General features: G+C 39.4%; 1 protein-coding gene across 2 annotated transcripts in view; it reads right to left on the bottom strand.

Moving 5' to 3' along the window:
- The window catches only part of cmip (c-Maf inducing protein), a 53,307-nt gene that overhangs the window by 10,206 nt on the left and 22,101 nt on the right, over nucleotides 1-21,000 (bottom strand). For both annotated transcript variants that reach the window (XM_074677544.1, XM_074677543.1), the window contains 10 exons: nucleotides 16,393-16,518; nucleotides 12,563-12,613; nucleotides 11,476-11,637; nucleotides 10,099-10,140; nucleotides 9,651-9,713; nucleotides 9,451-9,531; nucleotides 7,954-8,057; nucleotides 7,703-7,807; nucleotides 5,601-6,053; nucleotides 3,597-3,662 (listed from right to left, as the gene is read on the bottom strand). In XM_074677544.1, coding sequence (XP_074533645.1) covers nucleotides 3,597-3,662; nucleotides 5,601-6,053; nucleotides 7,703-7,807; nucleotides 7,954-8,057; nucleotides 9,451-9,531; nucleotides 9,651-9,713; nucleotides 10,099-10,140; nucleotides 11,476-11,637; nucleotides 12,563-12,613; nucleotides 16,393-16,518 — 1,253 coding nt within the window. The remainder of the gene's footprint in view (nucleotides 1-3,596; nucleotides 3,663-5,600; nucleotides 6,054-7,702; nucleotides 7,808-7,953; nucleotides 8,058-9,450; nucleotides 9,532-9,650; nucleotides 9,714-10,098; nucleotides 10,141-11,475; nucleotides 11,638-12,562; nucleotides 12,614-16,392; nucleotides 16,519-21,000) is intronic.

Genomic DNA, 21,000 nt, shown 5'->3' on the forward strand with positions numbered 1-21,000 from the left:
AAGTCTCTCAGTCGAGTAAATCTAATTTAATGCTTTATTTTCTGTTCCCAGTGATTCTCCCTTTGTGATGTTGAGTTGCTGACACAGAAGCACAATGTTGTTTTACATTATTGGGCAGTCAGTGTGCTGAGATAAGTTTCAGAGGGAGTGCAGAGCTCAACATGGAGCAGGATCACGAGAACACGTCAGCAGCAGAACGGTTTGTTACTGAGGACGACATTTAAATGATCCCTGCAGGGAGTCAGTGCAGGGAAGTTTTAGTAGCAGCTGTAGATAATGATAATGTAGCTGATATACTTCAGACGGATGTCCAGTTATACACAGATGATGACAACCTTGTGACACTGGTGTGTTTATAAGTTCAGTTAATCATTAACTCCCCATACTCCCTGTGTGGTTTACTTTCTCTTTCCTCAAATACATCAGAACTCACAAGTAGAATTCATTCAACAAATAATGGTCTTGCTGTTTCACATTTGAAATTCATGTGCAAAAAATGGTAAAAAAAGAACTGGTCAGTTCATTGTCTGGGATAACTTCACTTTTTTGAACATATGGTTTTTCTGATCCTTGCAGAGTAAAAGCAGAAGTTTGAGGCGTGACTGAAACCACTTGGCTATAGCTGTGTGTCTTAAAACTGTATTTTTAATGCTAGATTAAGTTTTCTTACTGTTTCACTTCTTTACCTTGGACCCTCTGCTAGCAGTTTTTTCTGTCAAGAGTGTTTTTGTCTCAAGCAAAGGTAACCAAGCATTTGCAGTTTAAAGATAAGAGCAGCAGCGCTTCTGTCATTGTTTCTGTCAATGGTCCAAGGGTATTCATAAATATATACATATAGAACCATTCATAACACCATCGTCAAGAGTAATACCCCTTTGCAAAACTAAGAGAATAAAAAAACAGTCTGGATCTTTCTCTTCAGAGCAGTTTAAAGATGGCAGAATGTGTTTGTTCACACTCAAATGAACCTAAATGAGCATGACAGTAATTGCATGTGTGTGAGCACGTGCATTTGCTTGTGCATGCATGTGTGTGTATGTGGAGTGTGTGTGTGTGTGCACTCTGACATGACTCATTAAATCTGGAGCTACAGGGTGCTGGGAGTATTGTCTCTTTTCTTAATGACGCCTGAAGGCATTGACTAGGCAACAGTGGCACAGGTGAGAAACAGGTGTGTCCTCATGTCAGAGAAACAACAAGTCATCTACCAGTTGGAGCTAATGAAGCTCTAGATCAGACAGCCAATTACAAAGAAGGCTTGGGGCTGCTTATAGCCAATTAAAGTAGGCTCTCTGGGGACAGGATAAGTGCCCCTCTTCAGCTCATGCGCCCCTGGAGGCTGGATGAGGTACCTCATCCACGTCAGCAGCCAGGCCCCAGCAGAAGCCTCCTAAAAACATGTCCTCGTCCCCAGACACATGATGGGAGAGACAGGGTGCTTGAGCTCATTGTTACAGAGTGTCTCCATGGCTGTGGCTGCTCTATAGAAACTGGACCAGATGAATCTTTTCAACTTTGAAAGAAAGCATTCAAACTGTCTGAAACACAGATGAAACACAACGTAACTGCTGTTATTTACAGTTTCAGGTACTGCCATCAAAAAGTCACATACAATAGCAGAAATAGTATTGAGTTGGGAAGACATCTGATGAGCTTTCATCCAGATTCTGTTTCTTTTGGCTTCAGTTTTTTCAAATGACGTCTCTTTTTTTTTTTTTGAACGTCTACACATTAATGGTCCCATATTATACAAAAAATCACTTTAAGTCTTTTAGTGAAATTTGTGAGACTTTGGCTTTTCTCCCAGCCCACAAAATGTGATATTTGATGACAAAACCTGAACTTAGTAGTGCTTGTGAATGTAAAATCCTGACCTAAAACGAGCTGTTTAGATTTTGGGTATTTGCCGACGTCAGCGATTCCCTTTTCTGACCAATCAGGAGCAAGCCTGACCTGATTGGTCCACCGAAGCAGAAATTTTTTTCAGCAGCGGGGAGGAGAATGCCAAAGCTGAAAAGCCATCACTACTCTGTTTTGGCTGTAAACAGCCACATAGTTCCATGCACAAGCTTCCCATCTCGGTAAAAGACAAGACTAAGTGGCTAGAGTTCATTTATGAGGGAAATGTGCCAGCTACACTCAGTAAAACTGTGCATGTGTATGCTAGTCACTTCACGGCTGACTGCTTTTCCAACTTTGGACAGTACAACAGAGGGGTAGCGAATAGACTGGTCCTGAATCCAGGCGCATTACCAACCATCCACCAACAAACCTCGGACCCTGGAAATGTGAGTATTTTAAATGCTGTGTGCTGTGGAGCAGATGTAAGAGCTTTTCCTCAGTGTCCCCCTGTCTCTGTGTTAGCTTCAGGATGCTAACTTTAGCTGCAGTTAGCCTCTTGTTTTAGCCTGTAATGTTACGGTAAACGAGCTTCGCTGTTTTCCAAACATTGTGCGCTCGGAGCTCGTGGTGCCGCTCTCAGGGACGCAGAAGACCGCAGCGGTATCAGCAGTGGCTCATTTACATATGAAGGCCACGCCCACTAAATCAGAGCGTTCTGAACAGAGGGGCTATGAGAGCCTGAAAACAATGCTGCTGTACTTGATTTATTGGCTTTTGGACCAAAACATGTTACTACCATTTCATGAAGACATCAATGATCCATATTAAACTGCAGAAAAGGAGCAGAATATGGGACCTTCAAGTTTATTGGATAAATAAAGCTGCATTTCTCCCCCACACAGCCTCTGTAGACTTACATTTGAAGTATTGCACATTTAGGGGTAATGACCTGCCACCTGAGGCTTCTACTATAAGTTTCCAAACAGAGAGTTTGATTTCAGTTTCTGTGTGACAGACACTGGAGAGTAAAAGGTGTTTCAACCAAAATCATTTGTCCTCAGCAGATTTACTCCAATACTTCTACTGTGGAGGGCCAAGATGGAGGCAGCCCAAACATCCACAGCAAGAGCAAAATCTGCAGACAGAAACCAGCACTGGATGTCAAATTAAAGACCTGTGAGTCAGGCAGACCAGCGTAACATTTTACAAATTTCAAATTAAATCACAGTAGTCAGCCTGTGGAGTCTGTGAACATGTCCCCCTTGAGGAAAAACCTAGCATAGAAGTCCAAATTTGTTTGGTTGCCTCAGCTTCATGATCTGCATGGATGCATGCTGCTACCAGTGTTGTTTTCCGGTTCTGCTCGTCTAATGAGGATGTGTGTCTGTCAATCAGTGCAGTGATTGCTGATTGTATTACTTACATTTGTCAGACACTGAAAACTAAACTGTTCCCAAGCTGGGGTGGGATTTTAGCATTTTAAACAGTAGACCTTGAAATTGAATGTGCAATATGGTCTATCTGTGCTGTCTATTCTCTTCTTTGTTGACTATTTTATGCGCCTGTATTGCCCCTCTGGGATAAATAAAGTTTTTCAATTCAATAATTTTTCAGATTTATCTGCGTATTTAAAATCCAGAGGTCTGCTTTTGTCTTTTTGGGTGAGTTTATTAATAATGATTCGATTTATCTCTGAAGTTTAACTTTTAGATACATTTAGGTGTAAGCTGGGGCGTGTATGTGTGAAAACTCACTCTTTGGGAAAGGGGATGGGCTGCAGCAAGCTGGCCAGAGCAGGTCTCCAGTCATCATAGTCCGACCTTGAAGAGACGGGAGAAAAAAAAAAGGAAAGAAAACGGAGATGAAGCGAGTGAACACAACAATGTGAAGAGAAGGGTGTAGCCTGGATAAGAGAAGCTACAGAACAAAAAGACAGAGGAGTCGCTGAAACATGAGCAGCGCTGTGATGACGCACAACCACGGCTGTGATTTGACACAAACTGGAGCAGCATCCCATTACTGCCAGTTAAGTAACAGCAGCTTTGTTACAAATATTTCAAACAGACAGACATGATATTTTTTAGGCCATTCTGTGTGGTTACCTCGCATACAGACCGTAAGACGTGCACTCACACACTCACACACACACGTAACTGCTGCTCCACTTCCACACTGCGTGTAATCAGCGCTGGGGCTCATGCATTCATTCATGAAGAGCTGTTTAACCCTTTTACTGCACCCTGCGAGATGGAGCATGTCGTTTCTATCAAATGAAATTAGACTGTGTAAGATTTTAGAGAAGTGCCAAAAAAAAAGTGTTACATCTTATGTCTGCTTGTAAGTTAATGCCGGCTGAGCCTTGCATGAAAAGAGAATTTAACCCACTGACACAGGACTTCAAGGTGTGGTGCATGTGCGGAGCTCACTGTTGTTGCATAGTTTTTGCAAGAAGATGAACAGATACAGTTTTCAACTTGTTTTTTTCTTCTTAATGCAGAACAATCTTACTTTTCTTAAAACTTAAAGCTCTAATGTAACATTTTACTTGAAAAACTAACAAACTAGAAGCAGTTTTGCTCCTTTTATGTCAAAAAGCATCAAAGCTGTTCATGAAGAGAGGATGGAGGAGAGATGAGGTAAATTAAAAGTGCAACATGCACTTCACATCATTCATTTTGTCATATCATGTTAGTTTAACAAGTCTTACATTACTGAGCATTCTGGGTAATATCTTTGTCACTTGGTTTAAAGTCTGCATCTAAATATAAGCAAGAAAATGATCACTACTCTTCAATCCCAATGGATTTAGTAGGTCTTCCATTGTGGAAGGACACAAAATCCGATCAATGAGGCCAAATTGTGGGTTTAGGATTGGGAATGGAGAGCCATCATGAGTCCTGTACGGGTCAAAGTGAGCTTCATTCATACAATACAAGTCCTTCAATTTTTGTTCCTTGTTTTATTTCTCTACTGAAGATTTAGTTTTACAGAAAAGCTTTTATTTTGGGATTCTATCTTATTTTATCTGAATTTTATATGTTTTACTTTTATTGATTTATTTTATTGCTTGGCTGCTTGTCTCACTTGTTTTTATTGTTTTTTTACTGGCTCCTGTTCATTTTTACCTGTGTTCACTTTACACCGTGAAGCACTTTGTTACTTGTATTAAAAAGTGCAATATACCGGTAGATAAAGTATAACAATAATAAAAAAATAAAAATAAAATAAAATAAATAATAATAATAATTATAATAATATTATTAATAATAATAACAATAACACATTATTATTATTATTATTATTATTATTATTATTATTATTATTATTATTATTATTATTATTATTATTATTATTATCAATTGATTAAATAAGCCCGTACAGCCTCCTACATTCACCCACCTGGGCTATCCCAGTTGACAGGCCATATGAAAGAGAAGAAACGATTGGCTGACCCTCCATTAGGTGTAAAAAACAAGCAAATTTCCCCAAAAGAAAGTATTTGCAAGTTGATTTAGAAAAATAAAAAAAAAAAACAATCAGGGTAGCAGCCAATCTCACTATCAACACGTTAAGGTCAGTTTGGAAGTGTGAGAGCTGTATGACAGGTAGGTTTAGGACATGTTTTGGATGTTGTTTCATGTCTGTATCTTGATTTGATTCTTATCATCTTATTTGACTCGTGTTTAACAAATGTGTCTAGAGTATCAGACTGGCCCATAAACACTCAGCAGGAATGAAAGCTCTCTGTATTAACTCACAGCATCTTGAGGATAAGGGCAAAGCAGCCGAGCACGCGGTCCGCCTGCGCAGGCAGCTGGATGGACAGGGTGTTGACAGCCGGGCTGACCAGCAGACAGTCGATGAGGTTGGGTTCACTGTCGCCCCCTGACGGCCCGCCCTTCCGCTTGGTGTTGGCTGAGTTGTTGTTTCGCTCCAGCTCCACCAGGATCTCGCTGGAGTTGACGACAGAAGGTGGAGGGGAGAGGGGCAGGGAGGGCGTGGGGGAGGAGATGGGGATGGATGGAGTGGAGTTTGATGAGGCGGGGGGAGGCGGCTGAGGAGGACTGGGATTGGCAGAGAGGGGGAGGAGGGTGGTGGGAGGCGGCGTGGGGGGCTCTGGGCGCAGCAGACGGAGTGGCATTGGCGGCTTGCGGTCATTCTGCTGCTGGCAGCCGTTTCTGATCTCCTTCAGGCTGGGGGAGTTGTCCCGACTGCAGGTGGACAGAGAGAGGAAAGAGGGGTGATGGGTTAATAAAACACAGATAAAATCTCAACATGGGAATACAAATCATCACAGAACAGCAACTACGTCAGTAAGAATCCAAGCAAGAGGCCTAAAAACAACAATGCATGATGAAAGAGGGGAGAGACAGCAAGGAGTGATGCGCTCAGAGTCAGGTGAGACAGCTGCTACAGTGATGGGTCCTCTGTGTGCTGTAGTTTTGGAAAAATGCGCTCAGAGTGATCCTCTGGAGCGAAGGAAGCTAAGGAAGCTGAAGGGGTGATGCTAATTAGGTAAAATACAATACATCATACATCAGCAGACACAAAAGTCTCTATGGAGGGGAAGAAACCTGATCATTAAGACTTCTCTGAGGTCAGTAACAGAGTAAAGATGCTCTGAGAAAACAGCGGAAAAAGCTACAGGGTAACAGTCACAGTTACAGTCATCTCCCTTCTTTGTTTTTATGACTGTTTATGTAGTTTAATGAATGCTACTGTGTTGTTTTGTATCTTATTTCAAGGTTCTGACATTGTGAATGAGTTGAGGCTTTTGACAGCACAAAGAGATCTGATTATGATGCTGCTGATAATGATATCTGATCTGCTTTCCCGGTAGCGTCTGCAAATAACTCATTTTTCTGCTTCCTCCAAATTAGCCGGACAAATGTGGGAAATGACGAGACACGTGTTTGTCTAATCAATAAAAATGGGCAGAGGTAAACAAGGGAATGTCTTCTAGATGAGTAGATAATCTCTATATGCCATAAAGTAGAGTTAGATAGACTTTCTAAGGGAAGAGTTGTGCAGGCTGGGTCTCATTATTGCATTATTTCTAGTTTGATCAGTTTATCCGTCTCTTAATATGACACGTGTGTGTGCGGGTGTATATGTCTGTTACAGCTGAGTGATCAATCAGGTTTATCTTTTAATCTGAATTTGTGGTTTTGGAGGAGTTACAAAGATGAAAAGACTGAATTTCTCTTGAACTTCCTCATCAACCACCCTGGGTCTCACATAGCTCACATCATTAACTTCCAACAAAGACACACAACAATATGAAGAGTTTGTCCCCCCAAAAGCAGGCGCGGTGCCACAGTCTCATCCATCACTGGTTTGTGGTTTCAGACCTCAAACAAGTAACCAGTTACAGCAAAAAGCAGCTTCACAACCAGTTTTGTTTTAACAACGTACACAGAGGCATGCAGCTGAGAGGAAGAGATGTTTCTCTCTACGAGGACAAAGACCAGTACAGCAGACAAACACATGGGACATGTCATGTAGAGTTAGCAGAATCATTGGTAGAAAGCTATTACTGAGTGGAAAAGCCCAAGTTTATCCACGGACTTCAAAATATTGACTCTAGATATGTGCTCTAATGAGATTGACATTGAGTATCATTAATGGACAATGTGGAGTGTGTGGCTCCAAACAGCGTTCCAACCTGATGACAACAAAGGTGAAGGTGAGCTAATGGCCAAGGAAATAACAGCTGGTTTCGAGTTATTTCTTTGTCATTACAATTGGAAATGGAGTCATGACAACTGAAAATGGTTTGGTGTGAAAAAACAGAGCTTTTATTTTTGGTATGTATCGCCAAGCCCCAGTATGTTTTTGTGTGTGTGTATTTGTCACTGACCTGTTGATGAACTCTTCGTAGCAGGAATAAATGGCAGCCAGACAGACAGCCACCAGGTTTGGCAGGACACGTGGATGAGGACACTGCCCGGTCGGCCCATGCATGCTGTAACACAGAAGTGTTTGTTAAAGACGCTAATCTCAACTAGTTAGTCAAATATAACAACTGACTTCTGGTTACACATGTTTGTCTGAAAAGACTCAGGGTTAAGAATGCAAAGACTAGTTTCCCATCACATGACTGCTTCTCACCTGTGAACAAACTTCTTAACCACCTCCATCCCAGCGTTGAGCTCATTGAGAGCCAGGATGTACTCCTGAGTGAAGAGACGCAGTCGAGGGCACTTTCCAAAATCCTGCATGAGACACAAAAGTTAAAGACTTGAACTCAATCACATCTAAAAGGAAAGACAGACATCAAACTAAGGTTTTCCTTAAACCCTCTCCCATCTAACTCTCTTTTTACATTTTTAAGAACAGGGAAAACATACAGGAAAGGGTTTTTACAAGGGATGGGTACTGAATTAAGTACTTTTGTAGGTACCGACCAAATTCTGTCAAATGTACCAGGTAAAATCAAAAGGTACCATGTTTATGTACCTAAATGCATCCTTGTGACTGTGAGGGAGTGGAAGAGTAGGCATTTTTCCATGCTGGACATGAACACAGCATTGCAATGTTATATATTGAAGAACAAATATGTTAAATAAAAAAAAATATATCTTTTATTATCAAAACAATTGATATTTCTTACCACGTAAACACAAAAAGTACCTAAATTTGCTACCGTTGAGTACCAGGTACGATTGCCAGGTACCTGGCATCGTTAACGTATCGTTTCAAATGTGAAAGGTACCCATACCTAGTTTTTACCAGTCGGGTCACAACACAATAATATCACGATAATAATATCAGGATATCACAATATTGTGATTTATTGCGATATTTTGGTTAAAATAAAGAAAGTCAGATGCAGTGTTTCATACATAAACGTAACTTAATAACATAAAGTGTGTCAAGTTTGTCATTTAAACAACTATGAATATAAACTGTTGCAAAAAAAAAAAAAAAAATGGGTTAAAGACGTAATCAGTTGGTGAAATGGATACGTGTCACGTGGTGTAACCAATATAACTCATTAAGAAAATTAATATTGCACATAAAAATGACTATGATTATAACTTTATCAGTCTACTACACTGTAAAAGTTAGATTTTAAAGGATTTTAAACCAACTGACCCAAGAAATAACAGAAAAAAAATATGTTCACACTTTTGTAACCCACATCATCAAGTTAAGGAATAAATACTTTGAAATTGTATTTATTATACAGTTTATGGGGAACATACAGTGGTGTAGCTCTTTGGCACCATCTACCACAGTGGAGATGCAGAAGATGTATTTCCAACTTTCTACATGAATTTTTATTAAAAAAAACAAAAAACCATTGACATTAAGAGTTTAAATATATATTTTATCACAGGTCAGAGAATCAGGATATATTGCCATATCATTTTTTTACCCCTCTAATACATTTAAGTGACTTTGTATCAAATCTATTGCATAATTTCTTGCTTCATTAGTGGTTGCAGTGACTTTGAAATTTAAAGTTAGTAAGAAGTGTCGAAACGAGATAAAATCCACAGACAACATGTGAGCCATGTGAGAAGTGTGGGAAAAGCCCAGAATAAAAATGTGTGTGATATCTCCATCATTAACACCGAAAACATGCTGTGCAGCAGCTCTCACCATGTTATGTTTGAGGATTCTCTGGACCACAGGAGTGAACACTTCAATCACAACCATCGATCGAGGACGCTCCCGACAGTGCTGCAACACACCGACAGGAAACACTTTAAAATGAGCAACATTAATAATAATACAGGACTAGAGAACTGTGAGCGACAATTTCAGTGATGTTCTGTTTCTAAAAGCAGCATTTTACTCACCTTACAGAAGAACTCACACAGGTCAGGAGGTGGGTGGTTGTTTTCCAGGAGGGGAGCAATGGCCTGAAAACACACACACACAAACACACACACACACACACACACACAAAGTCAGAGGAATATTTCCATATCGTATCTTTTATTTACCCTGGCTGAGAGCCAGCAGTGTAGCTGTTGGCTCTCAGGTGCAGGAGTGTTGTAAAACAGCCCACAGGTGAGCAACACAAACATCACAGCATTGAACTCCACTGCTAGACCCACACGCTGCCATATGGGCATCGACAGGAACAATCCAAAACACACAAAAACACAAGTGCTACATGCACAAACACACAAGAAGGATCTATATTCTTCTCCAAAACAACAGGAAGCCAAAGTCAGTGTTGTTAATCATTCACCAGCCTGACAACAGACACTAATTTCTCATTGGAGCAGACTTCATACGCACCACGATGATGTTCTCATGATCCTGAGTGCTGAGATTAGAGTTCTGCAGGGAAGAGAAGGAAAGTTTAAATAAAACGAGAAGTTAAATTTCTTTAAAAGATTAAAGTAAAACACAACAGAGGAATAGATCTTAGAGTAGAGTTTGGAGTCAGTACCATGTTGAGATCAGAGATTAAGATTAAACCAAAGTTTGGCTAAGAGGTGTGGTTGTATCTACACAGCGTCACATCAGCACTGTCCGAGTGGCACGTGTTGACTTACAGGAAGTCTCAGCTTTGCCAGGACACACACTAAAGACATATCCAAACATGACGACGTGATGGAGAGGCATTAGTCAGCAGTGCTCTTTTTTTTTTTTTTTTTTACTGGAATATTGTTTTGGCGATCTATGAAGAATGCCCAACATATTTAGGAATCATATAAAATATAGCCTTGTACTGCTAGTTCTTATCCAACACAAGTTACTGGTAAAGTGTGTGAAAATAAAGTCCATACACTGCACTCAGTTGTGTAAATGGCTGCAAAAATCTGTTAGAGTAATTTATCCATCAGGGGAAAGAAAAGACAGAAATAAACATCTGCATACAAGTCAAAATAAATCCCATAGGGTTTTTAAAAAGAGCGCACAGAGATGGAAATTTAAGCATCCACAGCTCAACCACATAATGAAAGCAGATGCAGGAGTTCAGAAAAGTCTCAAAGCTGGAAGAGAAACTATTAGAAAATATTCTTTTTTTTTATATGCAGTAACAAAATTCATTCAATATCATTTAACACAAGAAATAAAAAGTCACAGAATCCTTTTGAAATTGTTTTTTTAAAGATGGAGGCTATGATAGAGTGGAAAAACTGATCCAAATCACCTGATCTCTTCATCTCTTTGAAAACTGTAGAATTGGTAATGTAGAAGATCAACACATCGTAACTATTTCCAACCAATTCCTCAATCAAGACCCAGAAAATGTAAACCCAGAGCATAGTTTTTTTAATGCAGCAAACCCCTTAATTTAAAGAGCTATTCTGTTTTTTTTTTTACTTTTTCAAGTCAAAGTGAGGTAGTGACTAGAAAACCTCGGCCTCCAAAGCAGCGCAAAGAGACTTTTAGCACACTCAACATGCGAGTACACAACATTATCAGCACAAAGATAAGACCATTTTCTTTTTCCACAGGGACAGCCAATATCAACTTGAAATTAAGATTACTAAAAAAATGTTTTACAGAGGAGCCTTAAATAATAAACATGGTTCAGTATTCTCCTTTGGTTTTTTTGGAAAGGAGCACATTTTCACATGTGCAGTTTAAGCTATTGCTCAGTGCACGTGTTTGTTTGTGTGTGTGTGTGTGTGTGTGTGTGTGTGTGTGTGTGTGTCTTGGTACCTCGGCCAGCAGGGTGGAGATAATGTGCAGTGGAGCCTGGTGGATGGACTCATCTTGCAGCGGTGAAGTCAGAGCCATGTCCACCAGAGCTCGGATCTCCTTCAGCACCACGTCCCAGCGGCTCGGGTTGTTTAGGACCTTACGGTACTTGTAGATCTTTTTCTATTGAAAACACAAAAAAATATATTGTATTAAGTTAAATCTTTGTGCAGTAATGAGATTTGCATCTTTAGGTACTTGTGAATTAAGTGTGTTGTTTGCACAAATTAAGGGATTGAACACAAAATCTTTGTGCGTTCGTGGACATGTGAGAATGTGTGCTTGGTGTGAACGTAACAATAGGAAGCAGCTATGAGCTGTAGCACTCTGGACTAGCTGAGGCATACTTCCTTGTATAGCTTTATTTAGCTCATGAAGCACAGCAGGGCTCGCAAACTGACAGGTTCAAGAGTCTGATCCTCATACTGGCCTGTAAAGTTCATGAGAGGACCCTGAAAAGATGTGCCATGCAGTGATCATTCAGAACTTCAGTGTGTAGAAACCTCCATAGTGTTTTCACATACATGTGATGAGAGTGGGGCTCAATATAAGAAAAACTGATCCGTCAATAGTCGATGGCTGTTTCAGACCAGGCGCTTTTATTGTTTGTTCTGATTCAGATTCACAGTCTCCAAGGTAAAGTAGCGCCAAGTGCACTGATCGCACTGGGCACGTTAATGAGTCATGGGTTGGTTTGGTTTAAATCAAGGAGGAAGTCAAATCCCTTGTCAACATTTGGGTGGAAGAGAATATTTGTCATATAGGACATGTTGTACAATAACACCGAAGTTTAGCTCTATGATAACACTATGCTTCGCTTTTCTGCTGATGTGTAATGTGTTGGTTAGTCAGTAGCAATAACCCTTAAACTATTTTTATGCTAACCATCAGTTAGCATGTGATCATCGCTGGCTTGTTTTGCTCCACATCAGAGAGCGATTGCTGAGTTCATGTACGTCCAAACAATACAAGCCAAGTGGGAAACACCCCCTAATAGCGTCTCCAAACAAACCAGGTGTGAAAACACCTTAAAAAACAATAACCTTACCTTCCACTGCAGGGAGTGAAACCACTGGTCCCTTAGGTAGCTGTTTGCAGCCTGACAAAACACACACACGTACAGAGACACAAACAGTTTGTTAAAAGTCATTTCAGGTCAAAGAGAGCAGACACACACATAAGATCCCTCAACTTACTTCTTTAAGAAGGGATATTTAGTCTTCCCACATTTTAAACATGGTTTACAGTAACAATGCTGGATTTTCAAACTAAACATGTGTAAAAAAAAACTTAAAGTGATTTTTTAAGGGGTTTTCATGCCTTTAATTGGATAGGAGAGGACAAGGGATAGAGCAGGAAACAGGCCACAGTCTGGATTCGAACCTGGGCCAAACAAACCTCATGGGGCGCAAACTAGACTGCTAGGCCATCTGCACCTTTCCAAACTGTTAAAACCACTTTATATATTTATGTGTTGAAGAAATCCCTGAATCTGTCTGTTAACTCATCAAAACGGTCTTTTCTAAAAGCAGCACGAGATATTAATGAGATCCTTTGGAGAGTGGCTTAAACAATGAGGTCATCGCATGTGTACCACAACAGCATCTAAAAGATTTTTATTTTTGTACACAGCTTTGATTTTTTTCAGTTAATTTTGACATTGTGATTATTAAACAGACATGTCAACCACTCCTGTACTTTCTTACAGTAGGAGTACAGTGCTGTACTTACTGTAGTTTCATTAGAGGTATCAGGTGTTTAAAACTGTATGTATTAAACCAGGTTAAGAATTCAGTCAAGAGATGACTGACGATGATGGACTGAAAAGGAGCCTGAGCTGTAGTGGGAAAGGCCAACGTCATCAAAAAGGGTAATAAGAAAAATCTCTGTGAAGTAAACTCTTCCACACCACAGAGGTAGAACATTGTTAACTGAGGAGAAACGGACACAGAGGGAACTTGTCTTCAAAACAAAGAACCAGGACCTGCAATAATGCTGCTGTTCTTCCTGTTAGTTTGGACTTCTTATGTTTGATCACAATAAAAACCAGGTCACCAAATAAAAAAGGTGTGATTTCAGTGTTGCACTGTCTCTGTGTGGTGTATCTAAAGAGGAAGAGATAATGTGAAGATGAACAGTGTAGGGTCGTATGTATTGTTTTCAATATAAAAGCAAACAAGGGGACTCATTCCTGAGCATGTCTGACACAGAAGTTAAACTGCACCATATTCCTACAGAAGACTTTAACAGTTTACTGAAACTGAACACCTTGTTCTTGTTTATTTAAAATGATGCCACAACTCTTACTAACAGGCTCCTGCACATCATCTGAGAGGATCTGCCCTTATGAGTAAAAACATGAAGACCCTTGTGAATCACTTTTGTCAACAAATGGTCAAACTGACGCCAGTAACACAATGATTACAACTACACAGCTGCTTCTATGAAGCTGTTTGATAATTCATTCTGCAGCAGTGATACACTAAAGTCATAATATTCATTAATACAAATAAAAAAATGTTGTGATTTATTGGACTGTTTAAAATGATTTTAGGACACATTTTGATGGGGATGATCTGACATAAAGTTAACCCTATAGAAAAAGCTATTTTGATGTTTGAATCATCCTTTTCAGTTGGTATAATGCAAACATTCTTTCTAATCAAGATCTAATGTATTTTGTTTGTCACAGATAAGATTGTGTGTTTGCAGGTGATGCCATTAAAATACAATTCATGAGAGTGATAAAAATATCTTTAAAAGAAGCAGGCAGCCCTGATCTGACAAGACACATTGGTAATTGTATACTTATATTCAATCCGAAAAAAAAAAGAAAAAAAAAAGAAAGAAAGAAAGAAATGCACCCAAACAGCAGGAACTTAACTTAGGGAACTTATAAAACTTTGAGATCAAACGGAATCTAACAATATGAAGTGTTTGGAAATAAAGAGTCTAAAGTTTGTGCAGTTTAGAAACTGCAAAATTAATTTTTCAGACACCAGTATGCTGGCAGAATGGGACTTCAGTCCAAACTCCTCTGTGTGTAGTTTTTGCAATCTTGATTTGCTTTCTCTTTCTCTGAATCTGCACTATTTTCATTTGTCCGTGTCGTTTTGACATATAAATCTATTTCTATCATTTACTTTCTCTAGCTGGAAACCAAACCAGACTTTCCACTTTTCTGTGTCTAGTGCAGGAACTCTGTGTGAGCTTGGTTTGTTGATAGGAAGCAGCGCCTGGCAGCATTTCAAACAGCTGGCAGCAGGCATAAGCAAACACAGCTGAGGATGTGGGTCCACACGGTTGACCCCCAACGCTCATAATGGGCTGAATTGTGTATCAGAGATAATTGGACTAATGGGTAACTGTGGGTAATGCGTTTGCTAAAAAGCTCTGGTGATTGTGAAGAAAATAAAAAATTCCTTGAAATTCAGATGTTTCTTTTTTTGTCAAAAGAGTTCAGTGAGTACACTGTGTACTGAAGCTAAACCACTGAAACCACCAGACAATGCAACAAGTTCTGTGGATGTGGGCTTATGATGAACACCATCACAGTGACAATGATCACTTCCTCTGGTGTGTACAGTGTACACCAAACACACAAACTCTGCAGCGTGTACTGGCAGGTATTAACTTCTGAGGGTAAGAATTAAACATTGCTGTCAAATGAATATATTTTATATCATGTTGAAGTGAACTCCAAAAAATACTCATTGTATGTTCTTTAAAATAGATTGTTGACAAGAGTGCTTCAAACCACAAAACTGAAGGATTTACCAATTTGGGAGTTATTGTAGCATGTGTGCTATCTGCTACAGACATGTAATTTTCTAAGATTGCTGATATGTTTTTTATTCTGATGTTTAACAAACAGGACAGTACAAGTAGAGTCTATAAACAAGTAATTTGACAATAAGCTCAGCTAATTGGACTTTTTTGAGTACACATGAGAGGTTGTCCATTGCCATGTGCATTCATTTCTTTATTATCAACAGTACAGGAGGTGGTTATATCAGCTGTGCATCAGTGAAGCACAGGTTTAAGTCACTTCTACAAAAATGAATTCTATATATTGAGTTTTTGGTGCACTTTGAACACTTGATTATCATTTTCTATTAAGATTTTTTAGTATATAGTTTATAGTATTGTTGTAGGATAGGTAGCAGTCCTACCAGTGCTGTCACCACCTGGTGCATGCACTATTAGCACACATGCATGAGTCAGTATAGTTCAAACTAGGGCTACAAATCAGTGTTGGAATTTCTGCTTCTTTTTTTGTAGGCTATATTAACGATTATTTTGAAATCTGTGGATAATCACCCTAACACAAAAAATATTTTTGCTTTAATGAAGTTTGAATAAGTCTTTAATATCCACACAGGGAACTGACCAAAGGCTAAAGGGTTCTTAGTGAAATATCAACAAAGGATCAAAGTTTGTGTGCCAAACAGAAGCTTCTTGTTCTTGAAGACCACCATCGCTTCAGGACTTTTAAATGGAAGGGGTGATCGTGGGAGAATTTCACTCCAGGAGTTGACCGCTGCACATGGCTACATATCCCAGTTTCTACTCATTGTGCTTTTTAAACAGCAGAATGATCTATTTTGGATGTGAACTAAACTTTTCAACACTCTTCTACTTCACACGTGTCTGTTTACATTGAAGACAAACTGTATGGCATCTATTTGGACAGCTAGTTTAGCAATAAAGCTACTTGAGCTCTGACGCTAGTTTAGCAATGTAGCTAGCTGGCACAAATGTCATCACAGTTGGTAGTTTTGCTTTACTGTCACTCAGTTTTTTTTTTTTGTATAGATTGAGCAGTACAACAGAGAAAACTTTGCCACTATCTTATTTTTGTCACGTTTGTAAGATTACCTGTAGCAGGACAGTGCCGCCAGGGAAGCTAAGCTGGACACAGTACTTGGGAGCGTTGTCCCATGACAGGAGCTGCAGGTCCTCTATGGAGCTGTAGGAAAGTGACGTCTCCATGTAGCCAGTGGGCTGGACAGAGGAAAGAAAACAAGAGGATATTAGTCTGCCACTGTCTAACATTTAGAGTGCATGTTGTGTATTTAAACAGAGCCAGAGGATAGAAGATGGTTATTTTACAGGCAGTCAGCTGGAAAGACAAAAAGAAACATATCCCGGGCTAACCTGCCCTGAGTAAACACAAGGCCAAACAAAACCTCCAAATACAGCAGAACGGCAGAGTACACATAATAATCTTTATCAGCTGTGGTGTCATCTGAAGAAGTGAATATATCTGAAACCAAGTGGAAAATCAATTTAGCCAAAGCCATTAATCACACAGAGACACAGACAGCACCTAAGAAAGACATTGTTGATGTAGCTTTGAGTCAAAACACACACACACACACACACACACACACACACACACACACACACACACACACAAAATCTATTGTGGTGATGCAGAGCTCTGATCCCAGGCTCAATACTGTAAGAGCTGGAAGCAGATGCAACTGAGTAACAGGCCACAACCTGTTTGCTCGTCTCAAAATGATTACAGAAATGCTGACAAATGACCACAAGTTTCCGGACTCAGGAACAGAAGAGTCTTTACAGAGAGAGACGCAGAGAGCGAGAGAGAGAAGGGGGAGGGGAGGAAAAAAAAATCTAAACAGATAAAAATAACGAGGCCCAGAAAGAGCCACAGGGGAAGCTGAGTTTGTATATCTTAAGGAGTTTGAGGAGAAATGTTTCGTGCCACAGTGTGTCTATAATAAGACAGGAGCCTGTCAGTAAAGCAGAAATGGCAGTAAATGAATCACTGGTTGATTTCCCAGACATTAGCGTCACAACATGACTTAGTACCAATTATTGTTGATGGGGAACTTATTGTATATCCATGAAAGTGGGCTCTGTGGACGTCATCAGCTGTGTTTCTGCAGCACTCTCAGTAATAATCTACGCTCTTTGGGAGTTATTGGCATTTTTCCCTCGCTCTACTCATTTTTCTTGGACCTTTTTTCATTATTAAACATACAGAGATGTATTGTATTTCTGGATGATGTTTTTTTTGCTTCTTCAGGCTTTTTATGACAAGGAAACCCTTATTAGATTGGCTGAGTACATCTACAAAGTCTTATCTGTTTTGCAGCATCTTGCTCTTATAATCCACAGACATTGAAGTGATGTAAAAATACTTAACATTTGTTTGAGTGTATTAAAAAGTTGAGTTGTATTTAATGTTTTCAGTGGATTAACATATGATTTAACGTGTTACTTGGTGGGTGAAAAAAAAGGTAAAATCACAGCATCGCCCACAAAACGGCAGCCTATACCTTAAAGGTACAGCGTGCTGTATTCAGAGGAATTACACATAACAGGTTTCCAGAGAACTTGTGTTCGTCAGAGTGGTTTCCCTTTCACCGACATCATCAAGCACAAAATGGATAAACTGTGTGAAATGCCGTCAGACCACAAAAATAAGAGTTGTTAAGTTAAAAAAGAAATGATCCTAAAAGATGTTCTTAATGTTAAAAACTTGGCAAAAGGAAATCAAGGAGAGGCTACTGAAGCCTTCTGAGGACAAGCTTCATGTTTCTTGTCCTCAGAAGGCTTCAGTAACTCCACCAACAGGAAAGATGAGCAAGGGGGCATTCAAAGTTAGAAGCTGACTGATAGATATTGCTCAATATTCTGGTTTCTACGCACTGTATCTTTTGTTGTGTGTTTTGACCTTACAGACCCAAGTATTGACATAGCAGGATGATGGTTCTACCATCATTATTTGTTTAGTTTTCATCCAGTATAATCCTCACATGTTTTGCCTTAATTACATATTGGCTCGTTTTGGATTTTTTGCACAATAAACCCTTTAAACTCATCACTGGACTTTATTGAACTTTTTTTTGGACACATCACAAAAGGAAGAGCTTCAACCAGCAGCTCAAGAATTGTGAGACAGCTGCGACACTTTTTTAGTCTTTCTTTTATTTTGCTTCCTTCTCTGTGTTTAAGTCTCCATTTTTTTTTATCTCTGTTTTAGTCTTTTTATCCTCTTACTTGTAGGAATTGCTCCCATAATTGTAGTTTCTTCATCCTTTACTGACTTCTTGTTATCTTAACAGACTAATGTCTTCAGTTACTTTAATTCAGATTGTTTATCCATGCCTCATCTTTTGTCATTCTTTTAATCTTTTATTGATGACTTTTAAGATAATTGTGTTAGTGTTCTGTCTCTTTTATTATCTATATTTTGCTTTAGAATAGAATAGAATAGAATAGACAATACTTTATTTATCCCCGAGGGGAAATTCAGGAGTCACCGCAGCATTTCAGAAAAAAAAAAAAAGTAAGAAAGAGTATAGAAAGTGCAAAAGGATCCATAAGAAATTAGATGACGACATCCCGTCCACCACTCGTCCACCACTCTCCAGCCCAGCCAGTCTCCACCTCCACAGGGTCCAGGACTGAGCCTCCCCAGCAGTCTGTTCAGTCTCTGTCTCCTGGATCCTGTCTGCTCACAGCAGGCGAAGCTCCTCCGATGTGTCGCCGGCGTCCGATGTCAGCTCCGTCAGCCACGTCCGTGAACAGCACGATGCCGCTGGGTTAGCACAGCTAGCTCGTCCATCCCCCGGGGCTAGATCCCACGTTCCCAACAACGATGGATGGAAGGACAGGTCCACGTCGTCACCTCCCAGCTCACATCCGAGAACCAGCACGTCGTCCTCACCTCCTCCTCCTCAGCTCGAGGGAAATCATCAAGCCCTACACTAGTTAGCATTGACATGCTACAGGCTGCTAACAGCTAATTTTGCATGTAAACAATGCAGCCATGGTTACATGTAGGATCTCCAGACAAACACAGGAGAAAAGTAGTAAAAAATATCGCCGAAGCCACAAAAAGTTTGGTGTCTGTGACCGACAATGAACCATACAAAGTGATGATCCACTCCAAATACAAAGATTACGAAAAAGAGACGAAAAAAATACAAGAAACGGACAAAGACGAGAGAGCTGCTGCAACAGGCAGCTACTTGGGTAGCGCCTAGCAACGGAAAAAATTATTAAAATTAAAATTAAAAAATGTAAAAATTAAAATTAAAATTATTGCTATCTCCTACTTTTATTCTTTTATTAATGTATTTGATTATTAATTTAAATTATTTATTAATTTTAATTAATTATCTATTTATGTGTTTTAGCGTACTTTGGGCCTCACGGTCTCATTTTATGTAGCAGTGTTCCTGCATTGTCTGGGTTCCTATGATTTATGGAGGGGGCCCTTTGATTCATAAGGGTTGGAGTCACTGGACATGGACCCGTCCTTGTTAGTTAACACCACCAGGGTACAGATGCACTGGCGTTTTGCTGTACCCTGGCGGTGTTGTGTCTCCAGCCCTGTGAGGTCAGGGCCTCCTCTGCGTCTATGGTTAGCGACTGGGCCTGGTCCGTTGTGCCCACTTCTGGGGTTTAAGTTCTTTTTGTGTTATGTTCTCTCTATATTTCATTTTGCCATTTGTGTTTGTCTTAAATGTTCTTTGATTTTATTTAGCCTTCTTTGGTTGTTTTTTTTCCCCCCTTGATGTTAAACTCTTGTGCTCTTGTGTCCTTGCTGTCAAAGCACTTTGCAAACAAATGTTTTTAAAAGTGATATACAAATACTTTTTATTATTATTAAATTATTATTATATGATTATATTACATAATTTTGATATTTTTGTAAAAATAAAAATTTATATCTTAAATTGAGTTGGAAGTAAAATAGAACTTCTGCACCTCCACTACGGTAGATGGCGCTGAAGAGCTGCTCTGCTGTATGTTGCCCATAGACTGTACAATAAAAAAAATATAGTCAGTTGGTTTAAAATTATTTTAAGTTGAATTTTTACAGTGTAGTAGACTGATACCAACATATTCATAGTAACTTTTTACACAATATCAGATTTTTGATGTGAAACATTGGTTACATCAAGTGAAATTTACAGTTTTACCAAGTAACCATGTCTTTCACCCAACATTTACCTTTGCTTAGTTTTTATCTAATTTAATGTCACAGTAGTTTAAGTGACAAACTTGATGCACTTAATGTCACACTGCATTTGACTTCCTGTATTAAAAAAAAATGACAAAAGAAAGTTGTTTAAAAAAAAATGATTTCAACCAAACTTTTCCTGTCAATTTTGAGTAGCATTGTGATATTTTAACTACTAGCTTATAGATCACCTCCATTTTTAGTTGCAATAAATCACAAAATTATGATATCATGATACATTGAGATACTATCGGGATTCAAGTATTGTGATGCATATCTTAATGTCTCTAGACAAACCCTGCTCAAAGGTTGAAAGTTTTTATGGCTCTGAATTTTCTAAACCATCACACATTTCTCTTATTTAAGGGAATGGCTGACTTGACCGAATCTTAGCAAAGAGGCAAAAGGCCCGCCTCTTCACTTCAATATAACCTCACCAAAGCGAGGTTGAATTCAGCATTTTCACCTTGGCACCTGACAAT

The sequence above is a fragment of the Halichoeres trimaculatus genome, unplaced genomic scaffold (genome assembly GCF_033239565.1).
Source record: "Halichoeres trimaculatus isolate MK-OKI-2021-1 unplaced genomic scaffold, fHalTri1.1 fHalTri1_scaffold_10, whole genome shotgun sequence".
Classification (NCBI taxonomy): Eukaryota; Metazoa; Chordata; class Actinopteri; order Labriformes; family Labridae; genus Halichoeres; species Halichoeres trimaculatus.